The following is a 23,871-nucleotide window of genomic DNA, read 5'->3' on the forward strand; positions in this document are numbered from 1 at the left end:
CCTCTCTACCCTGGGAGCCAGTGGGGTACAGCCTGTCTTCCCAGGTGCTCACATAGTCATCCCGTTCATGAAACAGGAGTCTACCACATGCCTACTCAGTGTCCGGAAATGCTCCAGCAAATATACCATTCCTGGCCCTTTTCCTCATGCAGGGTGGAGGGAGGCAGGCAACATGGCAGACAGGCCTTTGCTCCTGCCATCCTACAGCCATCCAGAACAGCAGCAGCGACAGATCCATCAGGTAGAACAGAGCTAAACATGAAATCAAGGAAGGAAGCCCTTAGAAGCCAGAAGCAAAAGAATGACCCTAGTGGGGGTGCTGTGGAAGAGGTCACAGGGCTCAGGAAGTGGGTCAGGGCTGCACCTGAGCACCACACTTGAGCTTCTAGTGATGCCCCGGCTACACCCAGACCAATCACATCAGGATTCCTAGGGGCAAGACCTAGGCTCAAGGGGGTTTGATGTCCCCTCAAGGGGGTTCTGATATGCATCTCGGGTAGTAATCGTCTTTGGGGTGTGGTGGTGCTCTAATGCCTGGCCAGGCAGGGAAAGAGCCTCCTGTGAAAGTGAAAGGCAAGAGCCATGGTGTCCTCTTGAGTAGGACTTCCTGGGGCTACCTCTCCCTGGGACCACCTATTCACCCAAGACAGATTCAAAGCTGCTGTGTGCCTCTTAGGAAGTAGTCACGTTGCACCTGTTGCAGTGCTCTAGAGGCTGACATTGCATTTGCCTTGGAGGAGGACTACTCAGGGTGCAGAAACCCCCATGGAAAACAAATCCCCCTTGAACATTCTAGGAGAGCAGCCAACAATCAACAAAGGAGCAAGTAAAGCATAGTTTTGCAGTTGTTCCACTTTAGTTTTAGTTACTGCTCATCTCTTGCCGGGTGGAGTTTTTAAATCAAATTTCGTCATAGGTATGAATGCATAGGAAAAAGCATCGATATGAGCAGTGACTTCAGGCATCCACCGCAAGTCTGGCACTTGTTCTGCATGGCTAAGGGAAGGCTGTAGTTTGTAGACTGCCTTCCAGACAATGGGAAATGTGGTGCGAAGCGATTAGCTGAGGGAGACCAGGAAAGGACTCCCTAGCAGGTGACATGAGATCTGAAGCTTAAAAGGTGACGAAGAGGCAACACACAAGGAGTAAGGAAGTGATTTTCCTAGGCAGAGGGAAGAGCAAGTGCAAAGGCCCTGAGACTAAGATAATTCTGAAAGTTCTCGGGAAGGGAAAAGGCCTGTGTGGCTGGGAAGTAGTGAGCCAGAGGGGAGGAAGATTCGTGGACCTCAAAGTTGGGTTAGATTCCTGAGGCTCTCTTCCCAGGGTGAAGGAAAGCCACTGACCGGGTCAACCAGGGCGATAGCATGGTCTGTTGACCACACAGAAGCCTGCAGGCTCACAGCTGCACACCTTTCATTTTTGCTGCGTAGTTCTGAGCCTCCACTCTCCTCCCCACCGAGTTTCCTCTGCAAGCCCTTCTGGATTTGCATTGCCACAGTTACTCCATGCTGGAGATGGCTAGCTGTCTTCTCCATTGGACAGGAAACATCAGAGCTGAGTGGCCTAAACCATGTGCTCAGGGCTCTTGAATGAAAGGCTTTTGGATCATCTGGTGTTCAGCCCAGAGCTCTTGCCCTGGTTGCAGTGCTCATAAAGGCAAGACCCAGCCAAGCAACTGTTGGCCACCCAGCTGCCATTGCAGTGAGTTAGGTTCTCACCAACCATGGCCGCTGGAACAAGAAAGAGCAAGCTGGCTTTCCTTGTGCAAAGCAACTTGCCCAGCGTCTTCCCACAGCACCTGACTTCCTGTGAGCAGTTTCTGGTGAGCATGACATCCAGGGGCTCCCTCTTCAATTCTCTTCTTGGGACATGGAGGCACTTAGAAACACACCGAAGGGCCACTTTTCTACATCAGCCCCAGCTTCCCTCACCTCAATATGCTGCGTAGGAATCTGCCCTGTCACTTGGGGTTGGGGGCCCGAAGTGCTGGGGTTCACGAGGCAGTTTTCCTACTTTCTGGCTGTCAGGTCCTCGTTTTCAGCTTATTTCCCAAGGATTGGCTGCTTCTAGTTGGTGCTGAGTCAGTTCTGGGCAAACTTCTTTAATATTTGAAAATGCCCAGGCTGGGGCATTCAAGGTCTTTACATAACCCTTAGAACCTCTTGGTGACCCCATTTCCCAGGTCAGGTCCTAGGAGAAGTTGGAATGGGCGAAGAAGTGGTGGGACAAATGGAGAAAGGCCTCGAGGGTGCTTTAGTGTCCTGACTGGGTGGCTTTATTGGGTTTTTGGCTACAGACAATGAGAGTGATTATAGACAAACTGTATGATGAGGGCTGGATGGCTCAATGCAGCATATGTGAAAAATGGTCCACTGTCTGGACCATTCTACAGCTAAGAATGGAAATTAATCTACCCACACAATGAAGCCCAAGGAGACTAAAACACGCTTCTGGACTGTAACTATGGAAACCTCTCATTGTTGTGGATAGCCTGCCACCAGACAAAGCTCATTGTTCTTTTGCTCCCCTAAGAGATGGCACCAACTGTAGTGTCCTTTGCTCCCCTTCTTGCTTCTGTCTCCTACCACTGACTGTGTCTGGTCAGGGCTCAGATGCCCAGGAGGAAGAGCTGCCATGTGGCGCTCCTGGCTCACCCTGCCAAGCGGGGGGCTCCAGAGGAAGAGAAGAAAGGATGGGAATGAAGGGGCCAAGGGGTGACATCCAGCAACACTGGATGGTGAGAGACAGCGGGTGGGGCAGGCTGTGGGTGTCATTGGGGCTGCTATTAAGGGCATCCATGAGGCAGCACACACGTCTGGAGTCCCATCTGACTGGCACCTGTTCCATCCAGTCTGGTGGGGGAGTTGTAATTAGGTGTGAAGAGATTTATCAAACAGCAGCCTCTTGGAGCTGTGGCTCTCTCTGCCATCTGGACCGATGGTTTCCTACCTAGGACGACAAGAGCGGGCATGACTGATGAGGTCCTACAGCTCCAGCTCCTGAGTCTGAGAAAACCCAAATGGCTTTCTCTTGTCCTCTCCAGGAAGCGGCGAGATTCTGCCTGTGTTGATGGGCACCTATGCTGAAGTTTGCCCAGCTCTGTGACCACCAGGCCTGTGCTCAGGGTTACTTTTCAGTTAACAATGACTCAGTGATGCAGATTAACAGCAAAGCCCTGGAATGAGGATAAGAAGACATGGGTGGACATCCCACTAGTGAGTTTGGAGGCTTAAGGTGGTGTTTTGGCTCCAATTTCATGGCCTACACAAGGGGGATAATTGTTTCTGCTTTGGCCCAACTCACACAAGTTTTTGGAAGTTCTTGTGACCTTAGAGACACAAAATGGCTTCAGTAACGATAAAGCCCTCTGTAGGCATTGAGGATTGAATCCAACAAACATTTATTGAGCAACTGCTGTCCATTATGTACCACGTCTATTGCTGCGATGGATACGAATGAATAAAACAGCTTCTGCCCTTGGCGAGCTTACAGTCTAAGAACAGTCATAGGACAAGTGCACAAATAAGTATAATACAAGGCAGAATATGGTAAGTGCCGTGAGAAAGGTACAAATAAAGTGCTACGGTGGTTCAGCAGAGGGAGAGAGCCCAGTGGTCAGTGGATCAGGGAGGGCTTTGTGAAAGACACGGTCTCTGCATGGCCTTGGAGGAAACTCAAGAGTATCTAGAGGATGAGAATGAGGAGACCGAAGGCACAGAGACAGGGAACACAGGTGTTCCTTGCGGGATTGGCAACACTTGCAGATTGGCTGGTGCAGGGTGGGCTGTAATGTCAGGTGAAAGACTTGTGCACTGGCTGGTGGGCTAGGAGAACTTCAAAGGCCCGTGAGGAACAGGAGCTGTGCTTCACTGTGCACGCTCTGGAGGGCTGGAGGACGTGGGAGCACGCGGAGGAAATCTACAAGAGGAGGCCGCTACTCAGCGGTCTGGGGGACACGTGAAGAGGCGAGGTGGGCGCCAGTGGGAAGAAGCAACGGAGGAGGATGTGGGAGAAGATTTGAAGATGACAGTAGGCCCTGTGGTTGAGAGGTTCACGGATCTTCCAACAGAATAAAAGAAAGGTTGCAGGGGAAGGGAGCTAGAGATGGTGCTCCTGGCATCAGAGGCATTCAATTCGTGGTGCTGCTGCCAGAGTAGAGAGGGTGTGTCCAACACGAAGTCTGAGCTGGGGAGAGGACAGGGCCACATCCCCTAGGGAGTTGGTGGCTAGATCCAAAGGACGGGGTGACCTTGCTGATGGAGGGTGTAGGGGGCTGAGGGCAAGACCCTAGGTAAGAGTGTGTACATTGTAGGGCAAGAAGAGAGGGAGAGACTGGGCAGATCTACTTTAGCTCTGAGATCAAGGTAGGAGTGTCCATACAGAATGCATAAACACACAAATAAATATATAAATAAGTGGGGAAAGGGGCCTGGAAGGGAAGGGAGACTCATGAGGACATGGCATGCGTGAGTACGGCCAGGAGCGCCCAGGAGGAGTCCCTATAGTTCCTCAATGAGAAGGGCCCTTTCGAATGGGCAAGATGGAGGGCATGCAGGGCCCATCCTGGGAATGGGTCAGATGTGGAAGCCATGGCATGGTCAGGAGGAAAGGCAGCAGGAGGGACTGGGGGCCCTGACAAGGCCTGGGTGCTGGGAGGTGAGCGAAGAGACCACGAGAGCCAGGCTGGGTGTAGTGAACATCTGCTTGTAAACTGGTTAGAGATGGCAGAGAGGGGCCGCAGGTGTGAGAGGAACTGTACCTGGCGAGAGAAGGAAAGTCATTTCCCAGAGATGGGAGGATGAAGGGGAAGGGAAGAGACTAAGAGGGTCTGAGGAGGGGTCTCGCGTCAGGCAGCTCCATCTCTTCAGTGAAGGGAGGCGTTGAGGGTAGGGTGAGTAGAGCAGAGGGCTTGAGGCAAATGGAGATGGTCTGAAGGCTTCCAGTGGGCAGTGGCGGGCAGCCTGGAGATGTGACGGACAGCGTCCGCGGTGAGGGCCAGCTGAGGCTGACAGATGCCTGACTGCAGCTGCTATAAGGCAGTGGATCAGAGTGCTGGGTGTGGGCTCGACTCCCCGGGAGCCTGGCTCTCAGGGGCTCTGACTAGGCGGGGAAGAGCAGTCGGCCTCCTGACTGGAGAAAGAGAAGCCAAGGCCCCAAAGCTCCCGCCATCACAGTGCCAAGCGATTGGACAGCATGGGACCTGCTGAGTTAGGGAATGGGCAGGTGTGGGTGTCCTGGGCCTCCTGCCTTCTTCTGAAGGGAACCTGCCAGAGATCAGGTTCTCCTGAGTACTTGCCTCTAACTTTCCTGCATGGACAGGGTGTTGTCTGGCAGGCAGAACTCAGCCCTAACTCCAGGGCCTGACCTCAGGGATTACCTCAGTTCTCACCATGGAACATTCTGGAATCCAAGGTCTTGGCTAATCCATCAAGGCCTTGCCGATAATTCTACCTACTCCCCAGGGTGCTGCAAGCTTTAGAAATTAAGCATCTTCTAGGACCTTTGAGCTCCTCAAGATGAAAGGCTCAGGAGACAAGTAAAATATGATACTAATTATTTCCACCATTCGCGAGGAACCCAGACCACTCGGTCCCCACTGAGGCTATTAGGGCTGTTGCTCTTTTAAAAATTCATTTTGTAATGCAAATCCAAAATCTCAGATTTCAAGCAACAATAAGAACAAAAGGGAGAAATGCAGGGATGCCTCGCCACATCCTGGGCTTGGGCTGGGGCATTCATGTGTGTCTTTAAGGGTTCTGGGTTTCTTTCCACTGACTCCTCCTGCCTCCCATCAGATGTTAATTTAGAGCCAGCGTAAGTTCTGAATTGCCATTGATTAATTATGTCTGGTCTCATACACTCAGGAGCAGATCTTGATTACTTTTCTTAACTCTTTTCACCTTTAAGAAAATGGTTTTTTACTTATCTTTCAAATATGTTTTAAAACACTGTTAGTTATCGGGCGAGGAGATACATCTAACAAATCGAGCCGGCTCATGCTTCTCTGTGACCCATGAGTCCAGCCCCCATGGTACTGGCATTGAGCCCAGGTTTTCCTAGGAGGGTGTGTCCAGTGTTTGGAACTTCCTGTGGCTCTTTATTTCTGCAGTAGTCTTAAATACAAACCGTAATGGGGGTAAAGAAGGATTTTGCAAAATCCGACAAGCATTGCTTCCGTGGGGAGGTGGCGGTGGGCATCAGAGCTCATGAGGGAGAGTGAGACCATCAGGGTGGGTAGTGATGAGAAAGTGACATCGACAGAGCAGTCTGGCTGCAGGGCCCCGCCCTGTGCTGCCAGGCCTAGAGCTGGGTGCTTGCCATTCTTTCAGGTCTCACCCTCTGCGGTTCTGGGGGAGGCACCCAGAAAGGCATTCGTGTGTGTTTTAAAGAGAATGACATTTGTCTCCACAGTGCCCTTTAAAGCTTTTGTTGTGTCTCCCCGGTGGCAGAGGGGACAGGATGGAGGTGAACAGGCAGGGGAAGTCTCGCGGCCTCTTCCTCTTCAGCCGGCTTCACTTGCTCTAAGGAGCACCCAACACAGGGACCACATTTTGGACACTCTTCTGCCTTGTGCTGGGGTGGAGCAGACCCACAGAAGGAGGTCTCAGTCACTCAGAGGCATGATTTAGAACACTCTGCCTTTAGGGTTACCCACCCGTGGAGGTGCTGGGTGCTTCTTGTTTAGCCAGGATGCGGACTGTCCATCGTTTCTCTCCTTGTCTTCTCTACCCAGCTGTGCAGTCCTATCTGGGACTTGTGTGTCACCCATGACTCGGGCAGTCAAACTGAGAGTTCATGGAACAAGGCCCTCAGCTCTGCTATAGCCTTGGTTCCTCAGCTTCTTTGTGCTCCTTTACCCTACTCACCTCTCCAACCTCCCTCTCCTCCACAAACAGCACCTCTGCAGACCTGGGTAAGTGTCCTCTCTGGGTCTTGGCCGCCAGAATCCACATATCCCAGGGGTTTGGGCAGCTAACACAGGTGGCTCTCTATTCATCTGTGAGCCCAAGGATCCCTCCAACCCCAGAGGTTGGTTGCCATCCAAAGTCATGGGACCGGCTTCTTAGCCTATCATGTCCTTTTGCCCCCAAAGATGGACTGAGTCTCAATCTCTATCAGGTGGGTTCTCCACGCCTTCTTCTTGTGGCTTATCTGCCTAATGCTAGATGAACACCACGCAGTTATAAATACTCAGGTCAATATATATATGCAGGTATAGATATATATATATTCTGGTCACTGTTTTACACTTTAACAAAGAAAACCACTAGCCTGCTTGTTCTATTGTTTGTGCCACCCCGACTCCCATCTGCCTGAGGTGTAGCTGGCAGGAAATGTGAGCCTCCGAGTCCCACGTGGTGCCCACCTTACGTGGCTCCATCACACTGGCCGACAGTCATTTTCAATGCCCCCTGCTCATGCAGGCTCTTGAGGGCCTTGAACTCCAAGGGCATGGTGTGGGGGCTGGCCTGAGAGGTGTAGCCGTACTTGAGGCTGTCATAGTAGTGGTACTTCACAGGGTTCTGGTTCTGATCCAACGGAAAGGGCCAGAAGCCATAGAGGTAGATCTGATTGCAGAAACGTGTGGCCAGTGTGTACATCAGGAGGCCAGTGGTGGGTCGTTTGATGTGGACTTTATTGGTCAGCCAGTATCTGGAAAACAAAAGGAAAAAGAGAAACAAAATAATGATGTGAGTTTGTGAATCAGCCTTTCCAGGAAGAGGGGAGACTTTATCCTGTCCAGAGTAGCCCACTCGCTGCATTCCAGAGACCAACCAAGTTATGAGTCTCGAGCTCCTCCTCAGAGGACTGACATCCACCAGCAGTTAAGCAGCTGAACCCCTCCTAGGGCTGCTCCATAAGTATGATTTTATGAAATCACAGAAGACTGTCCTTAGCAGAGATTAAAAATGGGCCTTAGACCCGATCCAAAAATGGGCATCCGAAATGAACAGACATTTCTCATACAAAGAAGTGAAAGCAGCAAGAAAATATATGAAAAAATGTTCCACATCACTGGTCATTCGAGAGATGCAGATGAAAACAACACTGAGATTCCACCTCACCCCACAAAGAATGGCTGCTATCAAGAAATCACACAATAACAAATGTTGGCGGGGTTGTGGGGAGAAAGGAACCCTCCTCCATTGTTGGTGGGAGTGCAGACTAGTGCAACCACTATGGAAATCAATATGGAGATACCTCAAAGAGCTTGGACTGGAGGTTCCATTTGACCCAGCCATCCCTCTGTTGGGTATCTTTCCAAGAGAACTAAAAGAATCATATCACAGAGAAGTATGTGCACCCATGTTTATAGCGGCACAGTTTGTAATAGCTAAATCTTGGAAACAACCTATTTGCCCATCCGTTGGAAACTGGATAAAGAAGTTGTGGTTTTTCTATAAAATGGAATATTACTCAGCCATAAAGAGCGAGAGAATAGATTCATTCATAGGAAAATGGATACATATTGAAGATATACTCCTAAGTGAAATAAATAAGTCACACATGTGTAAATACCAAATAGTTTCCCTGGTGTGAATATTCTGCAACAATGCATAAGATTCTAATAAGATTACTGACATTTAGAAATGGGAGGAAAGGAGCTAAAGGTGTAGGGAAGGTGTGATACGTAGGGGAAGAACAAAAAGGGAAAAGAAAAAAATGTGAGAGAATGAAAAGATGAAAATAAAGTGTTTGTAGATGGGGAGGGGAGGAGGGGGTGAAGGGAGGGCAGAGGTAAGGGGAAAAAATGAGAATCAAGACCTGCCATGTAAAGGTACATGATCCCAACAATGAATGTAACTGTACTGTATCCCTAAATGTACCAATAAACTCAATAAAAAAATAAATAAATAAAAAAATGGGCCTTAGAGACGAAAAGTGGCTGCCTGAGGTCACCTAAGTAAAAAGGAGGAGTTCACTGGCTTGAACTAAGGCCTGTGGACAGCCAAAACCGGGGCTGGCTGAGTTTACTTAAAAGGTCCAGATGATTGGTGTTTTTTGACTTTGTAGCTGCATGTTCCAGTAGCGTTACCTGAGTGCTGTGTAGCTGTAGCATAAAAGAACCACTGCCAGGTACACATGGGTACAGATGCACTTGGTCCTGACCTCTGACAAAGCACATTTTCTTGCATGATGCTGGCCACCCTGCTGACAACCCCTGCACTTCGCTTTCTGCAGTGCCATTCCTGCATTGGGCATCTTGGGGGGCTGCTCACTTCCTGTTCCCACTCACATGTGATACTATGACCTCACGTCAGTTCCCTAGAGGGCTGACAGCTCTGCCTACACGTTCTCTTCCGGAGGCCCATCACCCCTGCTTGTGTTCCCACCTCTGCTAGGGAGTCCCTGCCTCCTATCTCATGGAACCTGTCCAAGGGTCATGGGGGCGGGGAGGCCTGGAGGAGTGGGGAGAGTAGGGTGCCAGACTGAGGGGTCCCTGTGAGGGCTGAGCCCTGCGTGTATAGGGGTCTCTGAGTGCAGTGAGGAAGGGTCCATCTCCCTTCCACAGACGAAGAAACAGGCTGAGAGGAGGGAGGTATGCAATGGGGAATTCTATCACCAACAATCTGAGTGCCTTTGAGCAAGTCACTTCTCCCTGCCGGGCATAATTTTTCACACTTACGCATTGACAGAGCACAGCCCAGATGACCTCCAAGATATCCTCCAGGTTCTGCCAATCCAAGAGAATCTAGAAGTTTCTCCAGGAGCAAGAAGTTGTCCATTCTGTGCGCTCCCACTCTTGCTCTCTAGTGCGTGGATTCAGAGCGCACCATGTGTGGCATGTTAGCTATCTTCTATACCTAGTAAGAGCTTCCAGCTTCCACTCACTCTAGGCCAGTGATGGCAAAACTCGTGGAGACCGAGTGCCCGAACTGCAACCCCAAACCCACTCAGTTATTGCAAAGTGCCAACACTGCAGTGAAACCTGGATATCGAGGCATGGCTGCCGGGGCGACTTGGCTTGTGTGCCACCCAGGCCGGCAGAAAGGGCTCTGTGTACCGGCCGCGGCTCACCTGCTGTAAGTTCCCCACCGTCGCTCTAGGCTGAATCCCTTCAAAAGCAATGCTTACAGCTGGGTAAAAAGATGTGATTTACAGATTCTGACCACTGTGTCTTCAGATCAGATGTGTTCCATGTTTTTTGGCCTCAAACAATCTCGGTGGGACCCTATCTCACAGGCTCCCATTTACCACCGTTAGAAAAAAACATCCGCTCTCCAACTGAAGTGGGCCAGTGTGGCCTCGGGTGACAGGGATGTGTGTGACTTTATAATCAAACACTCCCATTCAGTTCATGCCAGAAAGTGTGCCAGACAAAAACATTTACATTTTGCCGAAACATGAAACTGTTTTGTATCATTCACAGTACTTTTAGCTAAAAGGTTGAGATGGAGAGGGGCAGGTTTTTGAGAAGCCCAAGTACTTCCTTCTTATTGCAAAAAGATTCCTTCTGACGCTCAGAAAGAAAACTCCCAAAACATTGATTGCATCAGTCACCCTTAAAGTTTTTCTTTTCTTTCTTTCTTTTTTTTGTTGCTTGTTTGGGGATGCTCAGAAAGAAAACTCCCAAAACATTGCATCAGTCACCCTTAAAGTTTTTCTTTTCTTTCTTTCTTTTTTTTGTTGCTTGTTTGGGGGAAGCGTTATTCTTTGAATCAGATGAGGTTAAAGATTCCTAATAATCCACATAATTTCAGTGGCTTAAATAATATTTGACCAGGTAGCATGCATTGGGAGGCTTCCCACATGCACCCCAACCCAACTATCAGCCCATGTGGTTTAAATTCCCTTCCACATTGCTGTGGAGGTTGTGGGCCCTGAGGCCAGAGCCGGTGTAGCCCATTCTCCTGGGCACAGCGGGAGCCTTGCCGGTGGCCCCTAGACAACAATGGTAACTCCGCAGCCTGTCACTTGGCGACTGACTTCCTCAGACTTTACCTGTTTCATCCTGTTTGGGCTGAGAAACTTCCTCAGCTGCTGAATTTCCCAACAGGGAATCAGATGGAGGGACAAAGGCAGAGAAGCGGACAATGGTGCGTGAGAACCACAAGCCCAGTGCAACTGTGAAAAGACAGGAGCAGGTGCTTGTGGCCGCCCTGTAGACCTCATTATTCCCTCCCTGCCCTGTTCAGAAGTCTCTATGGTGTCAGCCCGACACTGCCATTCCCCCTTCACTTTGCAGCCCTCTAGGCACCTCCTACAGGGACCTCTCCCTGCTTCAGATGCAGTCCAGCTTTGCAGCACAAAACACAAGCTCTGCAACATCCTCCCCATGACGCCATCCTGCGGTGCACCCATGTCGCCGAGAGGAAGGGCTGGCGCCCCCAGGCACCGTGATGTTCATGGCTCCTTCTCCTACTGACCGAATCAACACTGCCTTTGCTCTCTTGCCCTGATCTCTGGGCACCTGTGGTCAGAAGTGTGCCGGGCTCTACCCGGTGTTGTGTCCTGATGGAGATACAGTGCACATGCCTCTCCTGCAGTCTGTGGGCTCCTGGAGGGGCGTATGTGTTGTTCTCTGGGATGAGGGGCCCACAAGTGCTGAAGAAGTGAGTGGCCATTTGAAGGGAGAAGGAATGGTCCACAAGTATGGATGTTAAGTATTTTCCCCTCTTGAATTTGTGGTCTCATAGGCTCATGGCCAAGTTTCCATGGCTTGGGCACAGGGAGGTGGCTGGGATGCTATTTGTCTCCAAAAAGAGAAAAAAGTTCTGGGAATGTACAGGGTAGTCTGTGCATCCCAGTGCTGTGCAGGCTGGGTCTGGGCTGATGTCCTTCAATGGCTCCTTGTTCCCAGAGGATGGAGAAATAGAAGAAACCCAAGAGCAGCACACCTGCTGTTCTCCAGCATGGCTTCACTCTCCAGAACACTCACAGGGTTGGCACTCGGGTCCATTTTGCCCTCAGTGCCTCTCTCCTCTAAGAGAGGTGTCTCCTGGGCCTTGCAATCCAAGAGGAGAAAGGCTGAATTCACAGGGTGGGCCCAGGGCAGCCAGGGTCTGGGTGGATAGGACAGCGGGCATTAGCTGGACCAGCTTCAGAAGAGGGTGCTCTGCTGAAACTTTGATGCTGGGAAGTCCCAGGTTTCCCAAGGTGCCCGAAGTATGGATCAGAGCTGTCTGAATGTTTCCCAGTGTCTGAACTGTGATCTCCTCACAAGGCAACTGTGCTCTCAGCTCAAGGGAAGGTTTAGGGGCCTGGTTTGAAAGGCCCATCCATACCTCTTTCTTCCTCTCCACACCTCTTGGCTACCCACTCCCTCCTGTTATCCGGCTGAGGCTGGCCCTGACCTAGGTCGCCATTCCTCAGGTATTTCATCCTTACCTAGCACTTTGCAGGCCATGAGCCTCACAGACTGAGACCCCTGCTGGTGAGGCTAGAAATGGGGCTTCCCTAACCACCCCCTACTGGCCATAGTTTTTCCTTTGTGGTGCAGCCCTGACAGCCATGAGGCCGTCGGGAAAGTGGCTGGCCCAGCGTGACCAAACCCCAGAAAAGCAGATGCTGATGTTTGGATCCTCCCACTCACCCTGGAGAGGTGCTCACACTCACACCTTGGCTTACACACACCCCGCAACAGGGGGCTCATCCCCACCAAGCTAGTGCACTGCATTTCCAGCTCGGATGCACAGGCTGCAGGCTGCAGGCTGCACCACCTGCAGCTTTAGGAGATGCCTGGGTCCCACTGCCAGGGACAACCTGGACTCTGGGACTTTTTTTTTTTTTTTTTTTTTTTTTTGAGACAGGGTCTCACTATGTAGTTGAAACAGACCTGGAACTCACTGTGCAGCCCAGGCTGGTCTCGACCTCACAGTAATCCTCCTGTGTCAGCCTCCTGAGTGCTGGGATTATAGGCATGCGCCACCACACCTGGCTAAGGGACTCTGACGGCCTCCTGCAGTAACTCTAAAGTGTAGTCACAACTAAGAGTTTCTGCTCTGCCAAAAGAACCCAAGAAGGAGACACACTGAGAGAGAGGAAGTGCAAAAAGAGCTGCAGGATTTTAAAGACAACTGGGCCTGGAGAGAGAGCTCATCTTGCCTGGTGGCCTGGCAGGGGAGTGGGCTGGAGTTGGGACAAGTGCAAGGGAAACTCAGAGCTGGCCTCCCTGGGCCAGGGTAAAAGAGTGGCAGGAACATTGGCGTCTCCAGGGACAGCCAGCTTTATTGTTTATTGTTAATTACAGTGGTCCCTGATTTTTTTCAAGAGTAGTAGAAATAGAATTTTTATGCAAATGCTCCAAAATTTTAAAAGTTGGCAACTGTTTAAAAAATTTTGAGGGTTTGGAGGTAGGGCTCAGTGGTAGCACATCTGCTTAGCGTGCACAAGATCCTAGGTTCCTCCTCCAGCTCTGTCAATTGTTTTTTTCTTTTAAAAATATCACATGAGATGTTAACAGGCAGGACAAATAGGCCATGCCTGTGGTTAACCCAGGGCCTCCTGAACTGAACTTGTTTTCTTCCTTCAGTTTCCGGAGGAAAACGTGGGAGGCCAGAGTGAGCAGCTTGGGAAGCAGCGGACTTCTCATGCCTGGGTTACACCGAGCTTAGATAAGGCATGGGCTTCTCAACCCCTGCTTCTTGGGTATTTTCATCCCTTAGCAAGTCTGGGAAGCCAGGCTGGGAAGGTCAGGGGGCTGTGGCTGATGCTGTCCAGGGCCCACATAAGCACCCCAGGGGGCTCACTCCTTGTGCAAATCTGAGCCCTGACATCAGCCAGACGCCATCCTGGAGATTTGTGGTTTGTTTATTTTCTGATAAGACTGCCTTAGCAGAGGAAGGCTTTTTGGAAATGAATTTCTTTTCAGGTCATCAAGGCTATGACCAGAAACGGAGAGAGGAGAATTTAATCAGTGTCCAGACATCCAAACAGCGTGTGGGTGAGTCTGAGGTGACAGCACGTGCCGGGAGCGCCCCTGCTTCTTCCTCGTGTCCCTCGCATGAACTCTGTCTCCCCCGCCCCCAGTAACAGCGCATGCATCACATCTTCCTGGAAATCTCTTTGTTCCACGTGCTCCTCCTCGGCTCACACTGTGATCACCCCGACCTGATTCCCAAGAGCTCCGCTGCTTTTTCTCTCACTGCGCTTAGCAACAGCCCACAGCTCCTCACTGTAGGGCCTGGGTTTGCCTCCCAAACAGCTGAGAGCTGCCCAGCCCAGGGGCCACACCCTCTCCTCCTCTGCAGGCTCGAGGCCCTGGCTCAACGCAGCTGTGTCCAAGCCCTGTGCAGCGACAGCCGCGCTTGGCAAACACCTCACGCACTCCTCTCCGTCTTGCTGCACCCTCATAATTGGGCTGGGGTCACTTTTGGCTGAACCAGTGAGAACGGATTCTCCTATTTTCTCTTCTCCCGATTGTAGAACCCCCGAGCCTTCTGTGAAGATGGGTCGGCTTGAGCAGGACGAGATCCTGATCCTCGAATCGTGGCTGGGAAGGCAGCCCCTTGACAGCTCACATTGCACTTGGAGAGAGTGAGAAATCAGCTGCTGCTGCGTAAATAAGTAAACAAATGGCTGCTAAACCACTGGGCTTTGGGGATTTATTGCTGTAGCACAGCCTGGAATTGACGGTCCCAGTTCTGTTGTGCTCAGCAGCTGTCTGACTCAAGTGCAACCGTAGTAGAGAAGAAAGAGGAAGCCAGCAGGGCGTGTAGCTTTGTGGCTGTGGCCACCAGGGACAGAAACCCAGTGTCTCACGGCTCAGAGGTGGCTCCCAGCTCTCCATGCAGAATGGCTGGCAGGAACCAAGGCTCTAGAAAGCACAGAGAGCTCAGTGGCCCTCGGTGCAGGGATCTTATTTCCTCTTCTGCCTCCATGGCAGTGTGTGGCAGGGACACAGGGGTGCTGTTTAATGAGCAGCTTATAACAGAGGCTGCCCAGGCTATGCGGAAACAAATCACTCTTGATTTCCTTTCTGTCTCCTCAGTCACTCTGGCCAATTTAGAGACTGCGCGTGGCTGACTTGTAGACTACTTCTTTCCTTTGGCTACCAGCTGGGTGTTAAAACACAAACTAATTAATTTTGCCTTCCCAAATGAGGTTAGCTGGGTGTTTCCGGAACGGTGTATTGACAGTGCACCTTTAATATCCCAGTCTTGAGATTTTAATTAGAAGGCAAAGTAATCTCAAAGAAGGCAGTAATTATTTTTCAAATTGGCCGCCCCAATTGCCATGGAGATTAAGTGTTGTATTTTGTGGGCACGGACAGCAGTCAGCGAGGCTGCTGGAATCCATCCCTCTTCCTAGATCCACATGTGAAGTGTCTGACAAGATGGTGGCTGCCACTGTTGGGAATGGGACCAAGAGGGCTTCTCCAAGAAGCTAATAACAAGCTAATAACAAGCTAATAACAGCTAATAACAGCTGTCTTCAGGAGCAGGACTGTCTCACAGGAGGTGGTCAAAGGACACCCAGGGACACTTTGTGCAAGATCAGCAGAGCTACCTGGCACCCCTGGGCTCTTGCTTTCCAGTCTTCCAATCAGCAGCCTCTGCCTGGATTCAGGGTTCCACAGTCCATGTGGGCCCTTCCTTGGGAGTGTCCTTGAAGGTTCCTGTGTGCAGTATCACAGGATGCACCTGCCCAGCTTTGTGGTGATGGAAATTTGCGGCTTTGTCTCAGAATTTGGGGCTCCCAAGAAGAGTCACTGAAGCCACAAGGTGCTGGAGGCTGATTTCTGGTCCCCAGGTCTCCAAGCTCTCTGATGTCGATCCTCTGGCACAAGCTCACCAGGCTCACCTCTGATCTGACCGTGCCACTAAAGGCTCCTCCACGACTCCAGGAGTTGCTAGGATGAAACCCAATGGGCTCAACTGGGCAGAGGATGGCTTTGTAATATGGACCTGTGATCGCCATCCCAGGGCTACAAGGACTTCTTGGTTTTTCCAGGACACCTTCCATGTGCTTTTGGCCAGCAGCCCCTTTGTATGGATGCAATGCCACGTTCTGAAGGGAGCCCCTGGGATCTTCGTAGATAGTCTTTGTCCTGTATGTTGTTCTCTGCCATCACGGCATTTATCACACTACGCTAATTCCTTATCTGTCTTTTTAAGGTATAGTTTACTCACACTTGCCCAGGGTGTGTGCTTCGGGAGTGGAGAGACTGCTGTTCCTATTAAGGCATTGCCTCTGGCCTGGAAGCCCAGAAAGATCATTTGTGGGGAACTTAAACCTTCTGGTGGATTCTGGAGTTTAAATTGATGCCACTCCAAACAAACAATTATATTCAACCTCCTTCGTAATCAAAGGGATCCAATTTCAAACAACAGTCAGATACCGTTTCTCCCCGGATTGGCAAACATAACAAGTGTTGATAATACATTTTTTGGAGCGATTATGGGAAAGCAGGCATTTTCAGTCATCCTAGGTGAAGACATAAATTGGTACCTGGCCCTAGGGAGGGCAATTTGGTGCTCTCTGTAAAAATTAACAGTGCACATATCCATCTATCATTTCAGCGAAGGCACTTCTAACTAACAAGCCTAGGGATGTATATGTGCTTGGCAACACCGTAAGACTGATCCATGTGGCCTTGATTACTTGAGTGAAAGATCAGAAACACCCTTCATACCTATCGACGGTCTCTGCTGCCCCAGATTCCCATCCAGACACTGCCAGGCAGCTGTGCCGAACAAGGAGGTGGTACGTGCCGATACGGACTAATTTCCAGAACTTGGCAGGTACAATACGCAATGTACTCCCTTATGTGTAAAGAGAGATATTTCTGGAAGGACACACATGGAAAACCAGCTTTGCAGATTGCCTCTGAGGAGGAGAACAGGGTGTCGGGTGTAGCCTGCTTTTCACTTTAAATCCTCCCATTCAATTTGGATTTTTCGTTTTTACTATGTGCATTGATATTTTTAAAACACAGACATAAATGAGTATTCATTAAAAATAAACAAAAGCCAGTAGCTATCTGTTAATATCACAGACATTCCTTTATTTTTTAATTTAAACAAAAAATATTTGTGGTACTAAGGATGGAACCCTAGGTCTTCACACTGAGTTATAGCTCCAGCCCTTTTCTGATTTTTATTTTGGGGACAGGGAGGGCCTTGCAAAATCACTAAGTTGCTCAGCCTGAACTTGAGATTTATGTTCCTCAGCGTCCCAGGGTGCTGGGATTACAAGCATGCATCACCAGGCCTGGCTCCTTTTCTTCTTCATGGACTATACTTCCTGAAAGCAGAACCTAGTTCCTCTCACTCTGTCCATAGGAGCAGACAGCAGCCATCAAGGAGAAGGGCTGGGCCTAGGGACGTGCCCTTTGGACTGTGACGGCCTGCCTGAAGGGCAGCCCCCCGTGCGGGTCTCTCCTTAATTCTTTACACCTTGTTCACACTCCTCCGGGGCCTGTTCTCCTGCCCTCAGGTTTCTGCTCCAGTGCTAGGCAGAAGGGCCTGCTGTGCCAATCCGCCCCTTCCAGCCTTGGCAGACAGAGCTGAATCAGTGCCATCCTAAGGCTGAAGCTCAGCATTCCCAATTAGATGCCGATTCATAGGCCTTTTCCTCACTGAGCCAGCGAGCTGCTGTCCTGCCCGAGGGGCGGCTCTCTCTGTGGGCCGCAGCCTCACTTGTTGCTGTAATTGAATTAGAGCTATTCGCTAACAGCTGCTGACAAGCTCCCCGCTTCCTGTGCCACACTCAGCTGCCCTGCCGTCCTCCTCTCTGCTTCTCCCCTTCCTTGCCAACAGCCGGCCAGGGTCCGGGGCCACTCTGCGGCTGCAGAGCCAAGATCCCCAGAGGGCCGCTCAGCCTGGGGCCTGAAGGGCCTCAGAGGCTGAGCCCCACAAGCTGCCAGGTTCTGCACCCTGCAATTCCTAGGTCGCAGCCTCAGATGGGCCGGAACCTTGTAAGTACCCTGCTGAATTAAGGACTTTGAGTGGGCAGGGAGGCTATGTAACCCAGCTGTTGTGTGTTGACCTTATTTGACTTTATTTGCAGACAGGGTCTTCCTAGAGGCAATCCTATTTCAATTAGACCACTAAGGTGAGCCTTAATCCAAAATGACTGATGCCCTTCTGAATGGGAAGTGTGGAGAGAGGTGGGCACACAGGCAGAATGCCATGAGGCTGGACACATGCAGGCCTGGGACAACCCTTGCCTCACATTCCTCAAAGGGATCAACCCTGCTGACTCCCTTAATTTTGGGCTTCCAGTGTCCAGAGCTGTGAGGCATTTCTGTAGTTTAAGCCACCTGGTTTCTTATCATGACAGTCTGACTGTATGTAACATGACAGATCTGTCTGTATGACAGGCACGTGCCTCTCCATCATTCTAGTAGGGGGTTTTGCTAATGCCATCATCCCTGTGGATGCTGAATTCCCTGCCTGGACTGCTGAAGGAAGCCAAACTCCGTTCAGAAAATCTTATGTGTTGGGCAGATCTTGCCAGTGTCCACATGGAATCTGGCTTCCTATAGAGTCTCTCCCAAGCCTACTTCTGTACCTAAAGCTTCACGGGTCAAATGTGTGCTCAAGAGACCATGTTTTACTGATTTCTATATTTCCCCAGCATAGAACACCCAGGGGCCTTTAGGTACCCAAAAGAGTTTTTGCTGAACAAAGGAAGATAGCGCACATGCTCTTCGGAGCCTTCTCTCTCCAAACCTTTCAACTTTCCAATTTCTGTGCCACCGTGGCTCCTCTCCAGCCTGGTACCCAAAAATAAATGTGGGATCTGCTCCAAGTGGGATCTGATCAGGCAGAAAAATCAAAGGCCAACCCAACCTCCTTGTCTCTCAAAGATGTTGTACAACCCCTGTGGTCACCTAAGACCACATTGTCCTGTGGGGCAGCAGCACATCTGCTGATGGGTGACCAGTACTTTTCACGTCTCTGAACTTGTATCATTGTTTTGACCCTAAGTATAGAAGTTTGGATTAATCTATATTAAATTTCTTCCTTTCAGATGGATTTGTATTTAACTATGAGACACTGAATATTGAGAATTCCTCAAAACTCTTGTCACTGGTGAATTTGTGGTCAGGAGCAACAGGGAAGCTCTGAATCTATTCCTTACTTGTCATAGTATCTTAAGCAAGTTACTCCCTAAAGTTCAGTTTTTCTGTCTTTAAAATGGAGATAATGGTGGTAGTTCTTGCAGTACATGAGATAACAGCTAGCACAGTATCTGGTACATAAGCTTGAACTTGGGGGATGTGTGCTCCTTATCTAATTTTCCTACATGTCCTACTTCAAAACCTCCACCCTAGCATTCAGAACATGTGAATGCCATCTGAACATGGCTGCATTTTTTCTAAAAGTTTCCTTAGATGAAAGAAAAAGATTCTTTGGATGCAAAGGAACAGCCAAGCAAATCTGGGAGGACTGAGCCAAATGCCTGCCTGGTCAAGGGGCAAAAGGGTTTCATTCAACAAGATGGTGTTAAACCCAGGTGTTCTGTTCTTTCAGCTTTCTCCATCTGGTGGGAAAGCTGCCCATACTCTGAGGGGCTACAGTGCATTTGTAATCTTCCTGCACTGCTAACCAAGGTGGTAACTTCTAGCCCACAAAGCTCCCATTTCTCCTGTCCATTCCCCACCAACCCAGAAGCGGGTCAGTGCAAATTTCGGCTCCATCTGGTGCACTGCATGACAGTAAAAAATGTGGGTCTGTTCCTGGTTGTGCTACTTGATGAGTGGGAGACCCTGAATAAGCATTAAGTTCCTCATTTTATCTAGCACTTATTTTTGCTGTTGATGTGTAGGAGTTCTTTATATATCTTGGATGATAATCCCTTATCAGATATATCATTTGTAAACATTTTCTCCCATTCTCTGGGGTTTTTTTTTTTACTCCCTTCAGAGATCGCCTTTTATGTAAAATGTTTTAAATTGTATTCTAAGACTGAATTTCTTCTAAGTGAAATGTACCCTTAAAATTATTAAAATGCTAAATTTAATTTTATGCATATTTTATTGCAAAAGTTTATCCTTCCATGCATGCCCTCTCCATGGGGTTTTGTGGGCACTGGATTTTTAAGTGAGGAAACAATATTAGTCTACAAAGTACAGCCCAGGCTCCAAAGTGAAGAACTAATAACTAGTGTGATTTAGTCCATTGCTCTGACTACTATAGAGTCCTGTAGTCTGGTACTCTTTTCCTCGTGACTCCGCTTCTGCCCTAGTGTTACCTTTCTGAGTTGTAGGACAAGTCTAATCCCTTTCCCACATGGTGGCTCTCCCGGTACTTGGTGGCAGCAGCCATGATCACAGTAGCACCACTGATTGATTCCCCAGTCCCCCCAGGTAGCATGAGACACATGTTCTAAAGCAGGTCAGATTCCCCAGGGAGAAGACAAAGAAAGCAGAACTTGGGGGCGGGGAGACACACAATGCAGCCAAGCAAGTAATGGAGCTGGGATTTGAACCTTCAGAGATGTCCATATTTTGGATACAAGAACACATTGCCCCTGACCAGGTTCCAGCTTCCTCTTCAGCCTTCTCCACAATCCCTTGGTTATCCCCACGTGGCTTCCTTCTGCATCCCTCACCAGCCTGTTTTTCCCTTGCAGTGCACACCAAGTTGGTCTCACCAAGGCAGGAGTGAGCAAGTCCTTCCTCTCACTATGCATGTAGCCCATTTTTCACAGACACTCTGTTGAACCCAGCACTCTAAGGCCCAGTGGCCCCATGAAGGGAAAGGATATGAGGGAAACACATTCCAAGGCCCAGCAGCCCCTTCTTCCCACCTCCTCCCTTTGCTGAAAGCAGGGCCAGCCCATCCATTTCTCCCACAGTCTTTCCTCCCTGGAGCTCCTGCAAAGGAAGATGCCATGATCTCAGGATTAACAGCCTGTTTGTTTAAAGGGCTTATTACTGGTGCTTAATGCTATTTTGACAGATGAAAGTGAGTCAATTATAGCTGGGAATAGCTCTGGTTGCAGAAGTTTCTTCCAGGTAGTTGCCCATTCCCTGCCCATGGAACTTTTTCTTTGGTTGCCAAAGAGCAGTATTTTCCTTCTATTGTTCCTTTGTACCCCCAAAACTATCTCAAGAGTTTCTTCTGTCCTGGTAGAAACAACACTTAAAACTAGAGCCTAAATCCATGCGATGAGGGCTGCTGTGGCTCATGTGACTGCCCCTTTCTGTGACAGGCATGAAGTGAAAAGATGACAGAGGGAGCCCGACAGGTCAACCAGTGTGGTCCGGGGAGGCGTGTCCAGTCAGCTGTCCCTCCGACTCCATCAGCCATGAGTGTGGTTGTCCCTTACTGAACCTCATGTTAGGTATTTTCGGGGGACAGGGGGTTCCCTGTGTTTATACCCACCAAAGTGAGGCTAGTATTGGTCCTAGGCTTGGGTACAGCAGAGTCATCTTTATGGGCACGAAAGCCCTCTGTGGGTGGCTCAAAGGGCTTCCTTGCATGAATAGGAGACCCAGGGGAGAGCATCCCGACGCCCCTTGGCTGGGGAGGAGTTGGTACACTGGGCTTTCCCACATCTCCAGGGCAGGGCTGTGGTCTGCCCTGCGGCTGTATGGACAGGTAGGTACCCGGGAGAGAGCTGGGGCGGGGAAGCATGGTATACATTTGTAGCAGGTATCTCAAATGTATGCCTGAGAAAGAACTCTCTTCCTCAATCCTCCAAACACAGCGGCTTCTCTGGGCTCTCCTATCACAGGGCACAGCGCCGCCACCCACCTGCTTGCTCCATCTCTAGTCCCGACTCATCCTGAATTTTCCTCTTCTCTCCCCACTCTCTCAGCCCTTTGGTAGCGGTGTCAGCAAACCCTGCTGCTGCACCTCTGCAATGTAGAGCAGAACTGACCACGCTGGGATGCAGCCCGCCCCACCCGTCTTTATCGAAGCTGCAATTATTTCCTGTCTGGGCGATCGCAACAGCTCCCCAGCCCCAGCCCCATCCTCACGCTTGCCGCAGGATTTTCTGAGGACATAAGTTCAGTCTTTTCCTTGACTTCCATGGCTGCCCCTCAGACCTATGATCAAGATCATACTCCTTCCTGTGGTCCACGAGGCTAAGTGTATTCAAGTCTCTGCCTCTTGCCAACACCCCCCATCTCTTTCCCTTGCTCGGTCTGCTTCAAGCACACTTGTCTGCCGATCTGCGAGCGCACGCTTCCACCCTGTGGCCTCTGCCCTTGAGCTTCCTCCCACCTGGAAAGTTCTGCTCCCAGATCTGTGCAGGGCTGCAGCCTTCTCCTTCCTAAAGTCTTAGCTCACACCAACTTATTTCCACAGACCTGCCTGACAGCACTCTTATTTTTTGTTTACTTATAATTTATCTTCCCCTACCAGGAAATTTAAGTTCTAATGAGATCAGGGACTTAACTTCATTCACTACTGAGACATGGTGTCTAGGATAGGATCTAGCATATGGTAATCATTCAGTAAATATTTGTTAAATGAATGTGTGCAGGTGATAAAACATGATTACTTGTTTGGTATTCTCCCACTGAGAAGTAGGGTCTGCATCCATCCCCCTGGATTCTAAGCCACCTTAGTGACTGGCCATTAGTTTATATTAGAAGCAACACTTCTGCTTTGGTGTTGGGACCATGTCAGCAGCCTGACTGCCCCAGAGGACACCATGCTATAAAGAACCCGAATCTAGTCCATGCCAGAAAGACCACTTGGAGAAGCCCCAAGAGGAGGACAGAGGAGAGGCACAGTCCATTCCAGTCACTCCAGCCCTGCTGTCCTACCACCAGTCACTATTCGACTGCAACTGTAGGAGACCCTGACCACAGACCACCCAGGGGAGCCACTCCTGAATTCCTAATCAACAGAAACTGTGAAAAATAACAAAATGATTGTTGTTCTTCCAAGTCACTAAGATTGGGGTGACTTATTTCATTGTAATAGACACTGGAGCAAAGTGAGTGAAAGCTGAACACCCATCTGTTGTCTGGTGGCTGCTATAGGGAGCGTGGGGCCTATTCCTGGCCACCAGAGTGGTCCAGGTGCCCGGGGGTCTCTGTCCAGGTCTCAGGGATGGGAGGGAGTAAACAGGAAACAGAATGAGCACTTGTTTGGCTGGGGCTGTCCAAGGGCCTCATCTCTTCAACATGGACTCCTAGGTGCTACTAGGAATAGGTAGCACCTTCTCAATATCCCTCCCTTAATTTGTGGGTCGCCTTTCTGGAATCTGAGACCCAGGCCTACCCAGGAGAACCACGATCTGATTATATCCACTAGACGCACAACTCTTCTCAAAGAGAGTGGGTTCCATTGCTTTAACGCGATCTCTTTCCTCTTCCTAGTGAAGTTTCTCCTCCATCTTAGGGAGAAGCTTTCTGGACAAAAACATATCCCACTTTGGAGTTCTCTTAGCTCCACCCACAAGGTGTTATTTCGCAGAGTTAGCATTATGCCCGGAAGAGGAGTTGACGGTGATGGCGATGACGATGGTAACCCTGAGCTCTCTCCCGACCTTTTCCTGACTGCGCTAGGCATTTCCTGTGCTGTTGCCCAATTTAGTCTCCACATCCCCGTTCTCTTACCCTTTTCATCCCAATTTTACTGATGCAGAAGCTCAAGGCGAGAGAGATTAAGTGACATATCTGAAGCCAATCCAGCTGATGTCTTAGGAATCGCTTACCTGGGATGGTAGGTGAGACAGTGGCCACAATCTTCCCTCCCTCGTTTCCAGCCTCTGTTCTGTCCCACTGAGCCTGGATACGGCCTCAGACTCATTCTTAACACAGACCTCCAGGCCTGCTCTGTCTGTCAGTTGGTCACAACTGGCAGGCCAGGGGAAGCCTATCTGCCAGCTCCCCTAATTTCTCCAGAAATAGGGGCCCAGGAAAGGCAGGTGACTTGTGAGGCCATCACAGCTGGGATAGGAGGGACAGGAGGGACGTGGGGAGCAGCGCTGCCCACCCGCAGCCCGGCCGGCTCACCC

At 50.1% G+C, this 23,871-nt stretch overlaps 1 protein-coding gene across 1 annotated transcript in view; it reads right to left on the reverse strand.

The window, feature by feature from the left end:
* Positions 1 to 3,343: 3,343 nt before the first annotated feature.
* The window catches only part of St8sia2 (ST8 alpha-N-acetyl-neuraminide alpha-2,8-sialyltransferase 2), a 31,807-nt gene continuing 11,279 nt past the window's right edge, over positions 3,344 to 23,871 (reverse strand). The window contains exon 6 of the mRNA XM_033761079.1: positions 3,344 to 7,653. Within this exon, the coding sequence (XP_033616970.1) occupies positions 7,368 to 7,653 (286 nt within the window). The 3' untranslated portion in view covers positions 3,344 to 7,367. The remainder of the gene's footprint in view (positions 7,654 to 23,871) is intronic.

This window comes from Fukomys damarensis, unplaced genomic scaffold (genome assembly GCF_012274545.1).
Source record: "Fukomys damarensis isolate Sample0158 unplaced genomic scaffold, DMR_v1.0_HiC HiC_scaffold_7, whole genome shotgun sequence".
Classification (NCBI taxonomy): Eukaryota; Metazoa; Chordata; class Mammalia; order Rodentia; family Bathyergidae; genus Fukomys; species Fukomys damarensis.